This window comes from Peromyscus leucopus, chromosome 10 (assembly GCF_004664715.2).
Source record: "Peromyscus leucopus breed LL Stock chromosome 10, UCI_PerLeu_2.1, whole genome shotgun sequence".
NCBI classification, from domain to species: domain Eukaryota; kingdom Metazoa; phylum Chordata; class Mammalia; order Rodentia; family Cricetidae; genus Peromyscus; species Peromyscus leucopus.
In genome coordinates this window covers 80895255-80910678 of record NC_051071.1, presented here as the reverse complement: position 1 = coordinate 80910678, position 15424 = coordinate 80895255, and the positions used below count along the sequence as shown (strand labels likewise).

The window sequence follows — 15424 nt, the reverse complement described above, 5'->3', positions numbered from 1 at the left end:
AATGGACATCTTCAGAAGAGCCCTAGTGTAAGAGAGGGAACAGAGGAAACTGTGGTGAACAAGGCATGAGAGCCACGAGATCTAACCTAGGCTTTTACTATAGCAATGTATTTCTACTAGTATCAGATTTCAGGATTTTTCAAAAGAAATGGAAAATCTCAAGTGTTACATGTGATATGTTCTGGTGTGAGAAGAGATAATCAAAACTTCAACACACCAGGACATAAGATGGCCGAGCAAAACACATCTATGAATAAATACAAGTAAAGATTTTGTTTGCCATTTGCTACCTCTGTCTATTTACCAACGCCAGATATAATGTTGGGCAATGTGAAGGAACATAAACAATTTGCCTAGTGGATGCATAAATGCATGAATGAATGAACGCATGCACACATCATTGTTGCCATCCTCACAGGAAGTGGGAAACATCTGACCAAAGTGCCTGTGATGAGGTGGAGTAAAGGAACACCCCTGAATAAAAGAATCCTCACACAGCCCAGGAAAAGCTTTACCTCTGCAAGTCTTGGTGGAGATGTCAAGATAGTACTGGGGGGCACAGGTCTCATACTGGCATTCTCCAAAGAGCAGGACCTTGCTTGGATCTCGGCAGGAGGTGCAGCTGCCCTGTGAATCACAGCTTCTGCAATGCGTGTTGCATGCTGAGTGCAGAGGAGAGGGAAATGACCAGATGATTACAACCACAAATACAGAGGCACTGAGCAAAGCTGGACAGATGCCGCCTCAGAAAAAGCCCCGCTCCAACCTGCCCTTTAATTATGGCCCATAACCTTCCTTCTGCGAGCAACAGACGCAGAAAATACCAGTTTTATTTTCCAAAATAGAAGAAGGTAATCCATTGTCTCAGAGATGAATATAAATCCAAGGACAAGAGTCCCATACCTAAGTTGTTATGTGATTTAGCAACAGAATTCATACTGACTCGAAGACCAATGGCTTTATTTGAGCATTGCTTAGGAAATTAAGCCCCCTCCCATCATTTATGTTACAGACACATTATTTTTAGGTGACAACTTTATGGTGAGATTGTGAAATCCTGTATTTTAAGACACTGGACTTGGACGTGACCTGGTTTATTGGCTCACCCAGTTGTAACTCTCCGCAGCCAGGCACATTGTTGATGCATTTGGGGCATGCCACAAACTGGTCTGCTTTCATTTCTGCAGCCCAGCAACCGCCACTGCTCCTTCTACTCAGTAATCCATGGTGGAAACCTTGGCATCTATCCTGATTCCTTCCTTTGTCCACCCTCATCTAGCTAGTCACTGAATCCTCGGTGTTCAAGCTCTCCAACGGAATGTTAGAAACTTCACGCTTTTCTCATGCCCACATGTGGAGAGGAACCCAGGCTACTATCCCCCTGCTGGAGTACTGTCACAATCATCATTACTGGAGTACTCTCACACAGTGCTCCCTGCTGGAGTACTCTCACACAGTGCTCCCTGCTGGAGTACTCTCATATAGTGTCCCTGTTTTTCCCATATCTAGTCTGACCCCCTTACGACCACTCTCTTGGTATCTACTTTTTCTAATATTTTCCTGATTTTTCTTAAATCCCCAACAGTTTCTGGTCAGCATTTCTACAGATCTCCTTCCTCCACCTTCCGTCCGCCCTTTCCACTCCTTTTACATAACCGCCAGCTCACTTATCTTTAACTCTGACTCATCTGTCTTGCCTTCCAGAAAGCTTTTCTGGAATCCTCATTCTAGAAAGCTTCCCTAGGTACATAATTCTATAGCACCCACAGCATTTCCTTCCTGGTATATGTAACAGTGTTTATTCAAGAGATCGTTTCTTTGACATTTGTGTCATTTAAGGTGTGGGAATCAGGAAACCAAAGACCAGTTTAGTTTTATTCCTTTAAATATTCCATAGCACCGAGCTGGTTCTCTATCATGTAAGACATACTCAATAAATACTTCTTACATAAACGAAAGAAGCCAAGTATTTTAATATATCATATGCCCACATGCGCGCGCACACACACACATACACACACACACACACCAGCACCTCTGCCTCATTCTAAAATTTACTCAGAGCATATTTTAGAGTGAACGAGTATTGAGTATAGAGAGTGACCTACTGTACGTTTTAGGTCTATACCATATCAAAGAATGCAACACAATTCAGGGAAATTACTTTGCTACAAAATAAAAGGAATTAAATACTCCTGTTTTACCTACAGGGAAAGCTACTGTCATAAAATATTCATTTGAATATGAAGGTTTGTAATTTGGGGTGCTAAGAAAATTCTAGGTTGGATTCTCAAACAGATATTTTAGAATAATTAGAAAAGAATATTTTATCTGTTGCAAATTTATATGGACTAAATTTTTTATGGCTAGGATTTCTATGAACCAATTTTGATTTCAGCAAAGCACTTAATAAAGATGCCCAAGATAAACTTAAGAATGCAACGGCAAGGTGTGGGAGGGGCTGGAGAGATGGTTCAGTGGGTAAAGCGCTGGCCGCCCAAGCATGAGGTACCAAGTTTGGATGCGAAATCTAGGCTTGGCAGGGCACACCTGTAACCCCAGTGCTGGGGAGGCAGAGGCAGGATGCTCAGAGCTCACAGGTCCAGGTTCAATGAGAAATTCCATCTCAATAAACAAGGTGGAAAGAGACTGAGGAAGGTATCCAGCATTGATCTTTGGCTTCCACAGGCACATCCACACACATTGATGCACATACAAGTACACACAAGAACATATAAGATCATATGTACACACACACACACACACACACACACACTACACACACACACACACACACACACACACACACACACACACTACACACAGATAAAATAGAACCCAAAACTGTAGATACCTTTGAAGAAAGTTGAGCTGCATATTCAAAGTTGATTGGTATGTTTTTGAATTTGGTAAAAGATTTCCTAGTAGGATATTACAGTGATCAAGATATAAGGTTTTATTTGATCAGTATTTTTAATAATGACTTCAAAGAAACTAATGGCTCATGATATTTTAATACGCCACATTTATACCAATATGGGAAATATGCCCAGTTATGTCTTACAATTAGAGCAGTAAGAATTCAGTTGTTTTTTTTTTTTTTTTAACTAGAGGAAATAAATCTGAAGTAATCAAGCAAAATAAGCAGAATTTAAGAAAGGTCACACATGGAAGTAACATTATACAGAATGAGCAGGTTATACTCAAGTATTCAGGAATTGTGAGTGAGTGTGTGTGTGTGTGTGTGTGTGTGTGTGTGTGTGTGTGTGTGTACTTATGTACTTGGATCTCATCAGGAAGTGCAAAGCATTAATTTTTTTCACCGACAGTGGTTACATATGGTGTGTATTATTCATCCCTGAACAGGAGGGAGGGTGTGACATACACCACAGCCCGAAGGGCCCGTGAGGACACTGATCGTGACTCATCGTGGTTAGCGTTCATTGTCAATTTGACAAAATCTAGAATCACCTGTATACAACATCTATACATGTCAACAATCAGTGAAAAAAGAGGCCACGAATTTGAAAGAGATTAAGGAGGGGTGTGTGTAATGGTGTGGAGTGAGGAAAGGGAAAGGGGGAATTATGTAATTATCTGATAATCTCAAAAAATAAACTAAAAAAGAAAGAAAGAAAAAGTCACACATTCACGCTCTTAAGCCAAGTGAACGCACACAGGATGAGGAAGTGTGGCTTGGATAGCGGTTCCTACAGGCAAACCACCTGACCTATTTAGTCGATCAAAGGCTTAATATCAATTAAAACTGGAACACGGCCACTAAAGATACTGACATGCATAAGCTTAAGCTGAGAAGCCTCCACACTCCTAAATATCCTTTGGACCTTCCTACTTGACAAGGGGATGGATGCACCATGAGATCCAAGTGCCAGTTCCTCTGCATGGGCTCACAGGCTACTTCCCTATCCTGATATCTAAGGACTGGATGCGGCTTACTGCCATCTGTGTCCATGCTCGTTAATCTTTCTATTTAGTCGGCTATTCCCCCTAGGGACCTTAATGTACAATTCAGCCCCTTTAGTGACTACCAAAAAAAGTCGATTTATGGTGAGTACTTTGAATCCCAGAAGACTTTATCAGAATGTGGAGGCATGCAGCATATCACACCAAGGAGCAGGTGGCCACCATCTCTGTCTTCAGCTGCTTCCTCTCCTTCCTTCCCAGGCAATCTGCAAATGGCCGTGCTTGCCCTTTACATGGTTGTCCCACACATGCCACAGGCTCTTGGTCCTCAGTTTCCCTCACCCGAAGATGCTTGTGGCTAGGTGTTCTCTACATAATATCTCCAGACTACACAAAGTTGCATCCAGATGCAGTCATGCCAGCGGGACCTCACTGAGAGAAACAGAGGCAGCTCTGGAGGTTGAGATACTAGCCTCAGAAATCATTAAGGGGAGCAGATATGAGTGTCTTTCATCAGTGAGTGAGGGACCTCACAGCATGTGGAGCTCACGGTCTCTCTTGATATATAACTCAACTCAGGTCTAAAAAATGCCCATCCCCTCGGCTTTCACACTCCACTGGCTCCAGCTCTGCCCTGAACGAAGTCCAGGGGAGAAATGATTTAATCACAAACTCTGAAAGGTAAATATAGGAATGAGGGAGGGGGCTATTCTTTATTGCTCCATAGAGAAATTCTAGAGCCAGTCAGAAAAAACAGGCCAACCACTCCTCCCAACAGGGGAGCTGGCTTCTTTCCCTCATCTGTCCTTGCTCTGGGTTCAAGGCTGGCTCAGGTACTCTGGAGCTCCTCAGCCCCAAAGCAATATGGCTCAAGTACTGAGCGGTTTACTTATCAGAGTTCCTACCTCATCTGGTTACTCTTAAATTCCAGGGCTAAGAGAGTACACTTCCTAAATGCTTCTTAAAACAGAACCGTGTGAGTTCCTCAGGCCAGACTTTCTTTAGCAACACATTGCTTCCCACAATGCTGGTTATAATTCCTCAAAAGCCCTTTACTACACGGTTTCTAAAACAGTGGCATGGTGTAATTGCCTGTAATAATGAACACTACGAAGGGCCGTTGCTGATGCTGTTTTGTTTGTTTTCATATAACAGAAACTCAGCCCAATTTAGGGGCATATTTTAGTCAGTTACAGCAAAGAATGAAACTTAAAAATGAGAGTTAGGAGAGTCCTGATTTAATGGAAATGCTCCCAGAGATCCCCTCTCCACAGTAGCACAGCTGTTTGTGCACAGGCCGCCCTGCAGCATGGGGAAGGCTTCCCTGGGGAGACGCACTGCAAGGCAACATGCTTTCGTCACCCAGACTTCACACAAGGGATCCTGTTGATTCCTTTGCGTTTCTGCTTCTGTGATTCTGAGGCTGTGGAGAGCCTCATAAATCCAAGTCACCATTTCTCCACCAACAAACGCCCTCTTGCTCTTGAATAGCAATGCAAGTATTTCATTCCTGCCTCAGCCACATTACAGAATGTGCCAGTCCCGGCAGACAGCTGAGGTATACCAAGCTGAGCTTTTGTTACAAATACGAGGAAATCTTCCCATTGGTACAAAAGAAGTTCCTATCTCCAGTACTTCAACAGATGACGCCAAATTCTGGGTTTTAGACAGCTTTCCTACAAATACAAATGCTGAGACATACTTCAGCGAACTAGAAGTGGTAGCGTTCTTCTTGCCTATTTCTATAAAAGTATCTTTTATTGAATGGCTAGCTTTTCATTCCTGATGGACTTGATAACAGTAACTCATCTGTGGTAAAAGAAACAATGCTCTCCACTAGGGTCTGTGTGAAGTGCTACAGTATTAGGATGTAGCTACTTATAATGCCCCACTGCAGTTAGATGGATTGAGACATGACTTCCACAGGCCTACATGTGTGGATGTGTGGTACCCAGCTGGCGGTTATTTGGGAAGGCTGCGGAAACCTTAGGAAGTGGAGTCTCACTGGAACGACTGGGTCACTCAGGGTGGCCCTTGAGATTTCACAGCCCAGCCCCACTTCCTGTTCACTCTCTGCTTCCCGGATGTGGATGCTATGCCACCAACCAGCCTTCTGTTCCCACCACCGTGACCTGGCTGCCTGCCACAAGTCCTCTCCTTCATGATGGACTGTGTCCCTCTGGAACAGTGTGCCTAAATACACCCTCACAGCAACAAGAAAGTAACTGAGACATCCCCCCCTTTATAGAAAGACTTGCCTTGGAGGAGGTGGGAATGGGAGGTGGGTTGGGGAGGAATGCTGGGGGGCGGGAGGAGGGAGGACAGGGGAATCTGTGGTTGGTATGTAAAATGAATGGAAAATCTCTTAATTAAAAAAAGGTGAATTGGCTTGCTTAGGGGCATAATGCTGGTAAGTGGCATTAGTACTTAAACTTCTAGAATCCCCCCAAACTCTAGAGACTCCCTAAAGCCGCTACTCTATAATGCCTTCAACATGAGAATTCCTACAACATAAAAATGGACATATCACCCCTGGATTTGTCCACTGTGATTTTCAAAGGTATAACAAATATTTAAGGATTTATTTATTTTTATTTTATTTATAGAGGGCTTTCTCACATGTATGTATGGGTACTACATGTGTTCAGTGCCTGTGGAGGCCAAAAGGGGACATCGAATTTCCTGGAAATAAAGTAACAGACAGTTGCAAGGCTCCATGTGTGTGCTGGCAACCACACCCAGGTCCTTAGCAAGAACGGCAGGTGCTTGCCACTGCTGGGCCATCCCTCCAGCCTCAGGATGACAGGTTTCTGAGTGACTTTCAGTGACTGTAAGCAGCCTCAGTCTTGGTCTGCTCCTTCATCTGTGAAGAATGCCCTCATTGTTTTCCAGACCAGTTCTCTAATATATCCAAAGTCTTTATGTCTGATTCAGTGTAATTAATTAGAGCCATACTTGTTTGAGATGACATTTCTACATGTAACTCTTGTACAAGGACAGAATAACTAGTATTTCGAGAGAAAGCAGAACAAATTTACGTGTGACACCTTGCATGCTGCCAGTACCAATAGATAAAGATAGAAGATAAATTACATCACAGATGTTCCTGGTCCATTGACCATGCACCATGCTCCTTTCACTGCCCAGGGTCAAAGGGCTGGATTGTTCAGATAACCATAAATATGAAATGGACGACACTTGTACTTTGTAGGAGATAACTGAAAAGGAGATGTTAAATGACTTGCCCGAGATCACATAGCCACCACTTAGAAAGACAAGCACCTTCAACGGGGCTGATATCTAAGCCACAGTCTGCTAATGGTATCCACACTGCCTTTGCAGATTAGCTTCCATTATTCTATGAGATAAAGGCTCCTGGGGGAGAAGGTGGGAGCAAGAACTTCACATTTCATCCAAAGGCCCAGAAGGGCGGTGGGGAGACAGCTCAGGAGACTTACGCTGGCAAGTTTGGTTATCATCCGTGTAATGCCCAGGGAAGCAGGTGGTGCTGCAGGTACCAAGGTGGGTCAGAACCAGCCCAGTGTCACAGGAGGAGCAGGAGAAAGGTCCTCCACTCTGGCAGCTTCTGCAGGAAGAATGGCATCCTACAAAGGAAAAGAGACACGTGAAACCGACAGGTGAACCCGAATGCTTTCCCGGTGACATTCGGTATTGTCAACCTGCCATGCTCTGGACTCTGACAGAGGACAAACCTCCATGGATGCTTGTGACAGAGCTTCCAGGTTAGGCTCAGTGAGGTGGGATGATGTCGTCTAAATTGCATGGGCTGAGGCCCTGGGCTGACCACAGAAGAAAACATAAACGGAGCACCTGCACCCATTTTTCTCTGCTTCCTAAGTGGGGATGCAGCGAACCGTTGGTCTCAAGCTCAGCACCCCCACCCCCACTTTCCTGCCAAAAGGGGCCGTACCCTTCAACTGAAAGGCAAAGTAAGCGCCTCCCTTCCTTAACTAGCTTGTTCCAGGTATTCTGTGCCAGCAGTGAGGAGGCAACGAAGGCACCCCCAGAGCACCGTGTGGAGATGAAGACTTCAAACAGGGCACGTGCGGGGCCAGGCTGCAGCCCTGCAACCATGCTTCCCGCCTCCTTTCTCTTCGAGACACCAAAGCCTCCTGTGATGAACTTCCTCAGCACCCCAAGTCCCCCGCCAGTCCGGCGCTTACTCACTCTGACAAGTGCCCCTCTCTGCATAGTGTCCAGGAGGGCAGTCAGCAACACAGTGATCCCCCAGCAGCAGGTGACGGGCGTGCTGGCACTTTAGGCAGACACTACCTGTGTCGTGGAGGTTAGCCACGCAGCGCTGGCACAGAGGATGGCAGTCTGGAGAGGGAAGAGGAGAGAATCAAGCACTCGTGCTCACGTGCCAAGGTCTAATCAGCACACCACAGGGTAGAGGGGGTTCGAGACCACAGCCGCAGCTCAGCCGCCTAGAGAGGAGCCCCAGAGGCCGCACCCTAGGAAAGTGGAAGCTGAGAGCTTGTACAGACCGTGGGCTTGAGGTTTTTAGTAAATGGTTTTAGTAAATGCTAGGCCCAGCAGCGGCAACTGAGTTTTCATTTCTTTCCAATTGAACGACCTTCAAGTACTAGGGCTTTCGTGTGACAGATACTTGACGTGGTAGAGAGAACTGTCAGTCCACCAGGAACAGCAAGATCAGAAGGTGTATCTTCTCCCCCCAGGGGCAAGAGCCCTTGAGGGCTGTGAGTCCTCATCACTGCGCAGGCTCCCCAGCCTGCCTCAGGACCCCTCCACACGGCTCAGAGCCAGCACGTGGCCGTCAGCCTTCAACATGGGGAGAGTGAGGTTAGCAGATAATTGGATTGAGTTGCTTGAACATTTTAGTCTTTAAGTGAAGATAGAGTTATAACGATGGGCCGTGAGTGGAAAAATCATTTTCATGACCTGATAGATGGTTCTCAGCAGCTCTGTCACACCAGCTGTGATTAAAGCCATAAAACAAATTATCGCGTGCGGCCGACACCCCCTTGTTCTCACTCATGTAATAGTCATCCTTTAATAAAGAGCTCGATCGGGTTCGGCTTCCAGTGTGGGCGCACACTTCCTCTGCTCTGCCTTCAAGTGGTAATTACCCTCAGAGTCTCGTCCACATCCTTCATCTCGACGGCAGAGGAAACCTGGGGATCCTAATCACCACCAAAATGAAAACAGTTGATGTGAAGGACAGGCAGAGAGGACTCTGGTTTTTTAGGCCCTTCCTGTGTTCTCCCCAGGGCACTCTAAGCACTTGTTTGCACCTGTTCATACCCGACCGGGGCTCAGGTGTCTTGTTTCATCTCTTGGCATTGTAAGTCATGATAGAGATCTGGGCTACACTGGCTCTTTAAAAAAAAAAAAAGCCCATGTCAGCCACACAGATGGCATCCATGATCCCTGCTAGAAGAGATCTGGCCCCTGCACGTTTGGAGAAATGTTAACTGCTGATTTAACAGTTGATCATCGACAAATATTCTCAGCACAGGAAGCACATCTCATCCCCGTGTGGCATTCCAACCAGCGTGAGACCATTGCCCTAGAGACCAAAGACGTCAAAGGGTCCTCTTCAAAAATGCTGACTCTTCTCCCATCACACAGAACCAAGGTCCCCAGACTTCTTCTGAACCTGGGAGTCTCACAGAGCAGGCAGCCTTCCGCCAGTATTAGAGACAATACATGATATCCTAGGAGCCAGATGAATCCTTATTACAACCCTTCAGTACACCGTCAAGGAAATGGCAGCTTGCACTATGGGAAATATGAGAAGGAGGCTGTTCCCTCACACACACACACACACACACACACACCGCCGCTGCCGCCCCACTGCTGTGTATGACATGCATAATGCCAAGCACTTTGTTCTTATCCTGTGCCGCCCTCATAGGGTAGAAGCACAACCCTAGAGGTTTGCCTAAAGAAGTTGAAATGCTTCAGAAGATAAAAGCAAATGAAGGTGGTATTCTATGAGGATGGGAGCCCAGGAAACACCTAGAAAAGGCCCCATTGGCTGGGGTGCCATGAGCTCATCCTCCTCCGGATGGTCAGAGTACTCCGGGTTTGGGCATGTGTGGACAAGATTTGCAGCTGTTTGGTTGGGCTAGAGAACAGCTGTACCTGACGGAAGCTTTCTCAGACAGGGACATGAAAGAGAATTAGTCATCATGGCGACACTTTGAGGACAAAGTAAGCAGTCTGAGGATACAGTAAACAGGTATTTGTTGATTTTTCTGATCTTGGGGAGCTCGGCAAGCTGTTTGCATGAAGACCAAAATACATATCCAGTACATTATCCAGCTGCGGTTGGGCCATGACCAGTCCTCTCTGCTCTTTCAGCAGCCATTCTGGAACCCTCTCTACTCCTTCCAAGACACCACAACACCACACCCACCAAGTGTTCTGGCCGACGTCACTCAGCCCGTGTGCATCATGCCCTCCGTTTGTTCCTTTCGGCTGGGAACATCTATCTTTACTCATTTCTATCCCAGTTCCCACCTCACTGGCTTCCTCCTGACATTCTGGGTTCTGTTCTCGGTGCTCTCCCCCACCTCTTCACTCTATCCTTGACCCGACCCCTAAAGACACTGCACACTACCTCCGGCCCCCCGAGAATTTCTGTACAAACATCTCGTGTCTCTCCCTAACCACCTGTGACTGCCTGCCTTGTCAAACGCCCCTTATGGACTGCTGTGTTTGAACACTCAGTTGGTGATGCTCTTTTCCCAGGTTGTGGAACCTTCTGGAAGGAGGGCCTAGCTGGAGGAGGTGGTTTGCTGGGTTTGGGCGGAGTAGGTCCTGAGGTTACAGTTCAGCCTGGCTTCTAGGGTCATTTTCTCTGCCTCCTGGCTACCCAGACATGAGCAAGACAAGAGCACTGTTCTCTCCCACCACCTAATGCAATGTCTTCCCCACCATAATGCATGGTCTCCTTAAAATTGTCAAAGTCAACCCCTTCCTCCCCTGACTTGCTTCCTGTCAGATGCTCCGACAGAGAAAACAGTCCCTAACATATCGCTCAGCTTCCTTCCCTTCCTAACACCTACTTTGATGTGTCCTGTTTCAGCCTCCACAACTGTCTTGCAAAGGTCTCTCGTGGACTCTAAGTGACGAAACTGACTGGATTCCTCATTATCCTGTCAGAAACCCCGCAGCATGCAACACTTCTGACCAGCCTTTCTCCCTGAAGCCCCTCCTCTTCCCATAGCCTAGTTTATCCTAGAGCTGACATTGGTCGGGTCCTCTTTCCATGGCTCCAATGGACAGATAAACAGAAATTCATTACAGTCCTTGTGACACTTAATCTTGATTGTCAACTTGAGATTCAGAGCCACAACTTCTGTCTAGGTCAATGGTTTTCAATCTTCCTAATGCCTCGTGTTGTGGCAACCCCCACTCATAAAATTATTTGTGTTGCTACTTCATAACTGTACTTTTGCTACTGTTATGAATCATAATGTAGATATTTATATTTTCCTGCTTGACCCCAAAGGGGTCATGACCCACATGTTGAGAACCACTGTTCTGGGGGTTGTAGTGGGTAGCTGTTCCAGCTTTGACCTGGAAGTACTACCCACACCGAGGCTTCCAGTAACTGTCATGCTTATGAGGTGGGGCCGAGAGGGAGTCCTTAAGACCTGAGATCCAGATGTGCTGGCTTCTCTTGGTTCCTGGATCCCAGATGCTGGAGGTAGACCGAGCAGAGTTCTCCAGAGAACATCGCCTGGCTGTGCTACACCTTTCCCGGACCCTGTAACCTATCCCTTCACTTGTAAGTTACCCCACAAAATAAGCCTCCCTTTTAACTACGTGGAGTTGCCTTAATAATTTCACTAATATGGGGTGTTTGATGTGGAGGGAAGCCTCATCTTGAATGTGAGTGGCATCATGCACATAGGCCGGAGCCATAAGCTAAATAAAAAGGGGAAAGATGCCTGAACACCAGGGTTCATCTTTCGTTGTCTCCTGCTTACAGACAAAGCATTTTCTGATACCTCACATTTCTGCCGCCATATCTCCCCCACAGAGCTCTCCCTACCCTGCCGTTTCTCTGTTCTGAGTATTATCAAAAGCTAAAAGTCAAAACAAACCCGTCCTTCCTCAGGTCGCTTCTTTTGGGTATCTGATCACAGACGAGAAAAGTAACTAAGGCACCCCTCCGTAACTTCTGTCCTCCCGATCACGTCTGTGGAAACCTCAAACCCAACGTGGCTGGCTGTGTGCATTCAGATCCCGGAAACCAGTGGGAAGGGCTCATGAGTGCAGGCTGCGATCACTCAGGGCCTCAGCTCCCCTTCCGGAGCTCCCTGTTCAAGCAGCCACCAGAAGACATCCATCAATCCCATGGCATATCACAAGGCATGATAGAGTGAATACCCAGAGGCAAAGAAGAAATCAATAAATGACATCTGGAAATATAAAAGTCAACCATGAGTTGCCCAGAGTGTCACATTCATCCAAGTTAGATTACAGCTCTGCCTTACACAGGAGATTATAACTACTTCAGTTTGAAAAGTTGGACTTTCTAACTCTTTTTGTTCACTGCCTGTATTTATTCTATTGTTCAAAAAGTCACACTGAATACCCAATCCTATGAATAAATTCATTTCAAAACAACAATCTGAGGGAGTTCCTGTATTAATCCCTTCACCCAAACCTCCCTTCCCAGCAGCCCCAACAAAACACCACTTAAATAAATATGCAGTGGAATCCTGCTGTGAATCAGGGTTGGCTGACTGATTTTTATTAAACCAAGGGAAAAAAGAATAATAAATTTCTGAAATCTAGGAAACGGCTTTTTTTTCATAAGCTTGAAGTCAAAATCTTTTTAGAAAAAATTCCTTGGGAGACCTCAGAAGGACTGATGATATAGGAAGGGAGCCAGAAACTAGAGAGCCTGAGGATCAATACGAATGTTCTGACTTACATTCAGAGAAGTATTGTACCCTAGGGCAGACACGGACCTCAGGACATCGGGCTACAAGTGGCCAGTCCCACCGGGCGCCACCTGCAAGCTGGCTCAAGGCTCCAGCCTGAGCGGCAGTAGTCGGCATAGAAGAGGGACCTGCCGTGTTCAAAATCTATTCAATGACTTCAGTTCTCTCACAGCAAAGCCATCTACAGCATAAGATAGGAAAAATAGTTTCTCAAACTCTAAACAAAAAACCAAACCACTGTAGGAATGCTTTTCAGAGTTCAGGACTACTAGCGTTGACATTTTATTTTCCTTTATGGTTTTTCTACACAAACTTTCACATGTAGATTTTTACACAGATGAGATTCTATGAAGTGCGGACACATTGCACTTCCTGATCAGCCCCATCCTTCACATGCCATCAGGGACATTTTGTCAACACTGTTTTTAAGGACTACATGATACTGTAGCTTTAAGTCAACAAGTAGAAAAGGTCATTTTTATTACAGAGTGGACGTTTGTCTCCACTTTTCTACTTAAGGCCACAATAAATAGCTTTGTGCATAAATCTTGACCTACGTGCCCGATCATTTTTAAAGGACAACATTAGAGGGTATAACTAATAATATCATTAGAGCTTGTATTTGTGGCCTCTGATCATGCATTAGGTACTGTCTCAACTGCCACAGTGCAAATCTCTTCTGAGGGGACAGTCTACTCCATCCCATCCTGTCCCCTTGATAAATGAGGAAACTGAGATGGAGAACTTAATTCCTCGGTTCACACATGCCAGACCCAGATGAACACACACCTTTACCATGGTGGGCATGAAAAACAATGGACAATTCTTAATAGGCATTACAAATTTCTTTCTAGAAAGTTCCTATCATTTTATGTTTCTAAGAGGCATTTGAGTCTATTTTGGCATGACTATGCTGACACTATGAATATATATGAGTATTATAATATATATTAGATATATATTTAAATGAATATATACATATATAAGTGAATGTACACATATACACATATATAAATACATATTTAAATAAAACAACCTTGATTAATCAGGTTAGTGAAAAGTTGTCTTTTACCTTATTGTTTTATAATTGTAGGTGAAGTTAAGCATTTGAAAAAATAATTTTCAAACAACAAAAAAATTTAAGTAGGTACAGTATTCATGGAGGTTTTTGGCACAGTCGGTGAAATGGCCCTGAGTATATGATTCTGTCCAAGTAGCAAACGTGTACAAGGAAACAGTAATGTGCAACACCAATCCTTTTCTTACTGTTCTCAGCCACCCCCACCAAAAAGGCAGCATGGTGTCACAAGCTCCCCCCAGGGAGTCACCTAAACCTCACCTGCGAAGACAGCAAATTTGTCAGCCCAAGGCGTAGGCCAAAGGTCAAACGTGGGGGGAGGGTGGCCCACAGCCCAGCCTGAGGGTACACTGGAAAGAACAAACCCTGGCCTTCCTCCATCAATACAGCCTCTCCAACTTCCCACCCCAGCCTAGAGAAGCACCTCGTCTGAGGGGAAGAACCGCAAGGCCATCCAGTCTGTGCCAGATTCCCCTCCCAGGCAGGGAGCAGCTGGGATGCTGAGCAGAACTGGCTGCCTCTCACCTTGCAGGGGGCCGTGCCTCTAGTGTTCCGCCATGCAGGCTGATGGAGGTGGCAGGCTGAGCAGCGGAGAGCATAGAGCGAGTGTGGGGTGGTAACAGCCACAGAAGACACACCAGGCTTCAGGGATGAGGACGGGGGCCTGGGCACTAAGTACTGGGAGCCAAACTAGTTCAAAGGTAAGGACACTTTTGGGAGAAGGGGAGCGGGGAGGAAGCCAGGTTACCTGCAAAGATGAGAGAACTGGGCAGGGTAGGGGGGGGTGGGGGGATGGGAAGGGTTTCAAGAAAACGGAACAGCTAGACCCAAAGCAGCAGTTGAATAAAACAGGGTGTCTCGGAGAAATGAGTTCCTAGAGGGCCGGTCTGAGTGTGTACACAGAGCTGGGAGTTGTGGTGTGTGTTTGTAGTCCCAGCATCAGGGAGGTCGCGGAAGAAAAGATTCCCACAAATTCAAGGTCAACCTGAGCTACTCGGAGAGATCTTGTCTCAGACAGACAAAGCACACACAAAGGAGCCCACGTGAGACAGGTCAGGGTGCCGGCTCGGTGTCTGAAGGTGCTTGCCCCTAAGCCTGACAACCTGACTACAAACCCTGGGATCTACTCGGTGGGAGGAGAGAAGTGAGTCCACAAATTGTTTTCTGACCTCCATATGCATGTTGTGACACATGTGTGCCTGTGAACACACACACACACACACCACACACACACACACACACACACACACACACACACACACACACACACACATGATCTTCTTACAGATCTTGGCTCCAAGACGGCCAAAAAAAAAAGAAACAACAGTTGGGACAAAAAAGGTCATGGCCACATGCTGCCGACTGGCTGTACAACTATACCCTGTGTGTCTAAGACTAGTGAGATGCTCTTCATTCTGATACAGTAGAGGCCTCTGCCTCCAGGGACATTCCTGAGGAAAGTACCTTCAGTGGTGTT

The 15424-nt window shown here is 46.0% G+C and overlaps 1 protein-coding gene across 1 annotated transcript in view; it reads right to left on the bottom strand.

Moving 5' to 3' along the window:
* The window catches only part of Fras1 (Fraser extracellular matrix complex subunit 1), a 337326-nt gene that overhangs the window by 149399 nt on the left and 172503 nt on the right, over positions 1-15424 (bottom strand). Inside the window, exons 20-22 of the mRNA XM_037208856.1 lie at positions 8113-8265; positions 7383-7529; positions 516-662 (exon numbers count right to left, since the gene is read on the bottom strand). Of these exons, the coding sequence (XP_037064751.1) occupies positions 516-662; positions 7383-7529; positions 8113-8265 (447 nt within the window). The remainder of the gene's footprint in view (positions 1-515; positions 663-7382; positions 7530-8112; positions 8266-15424) is intronic.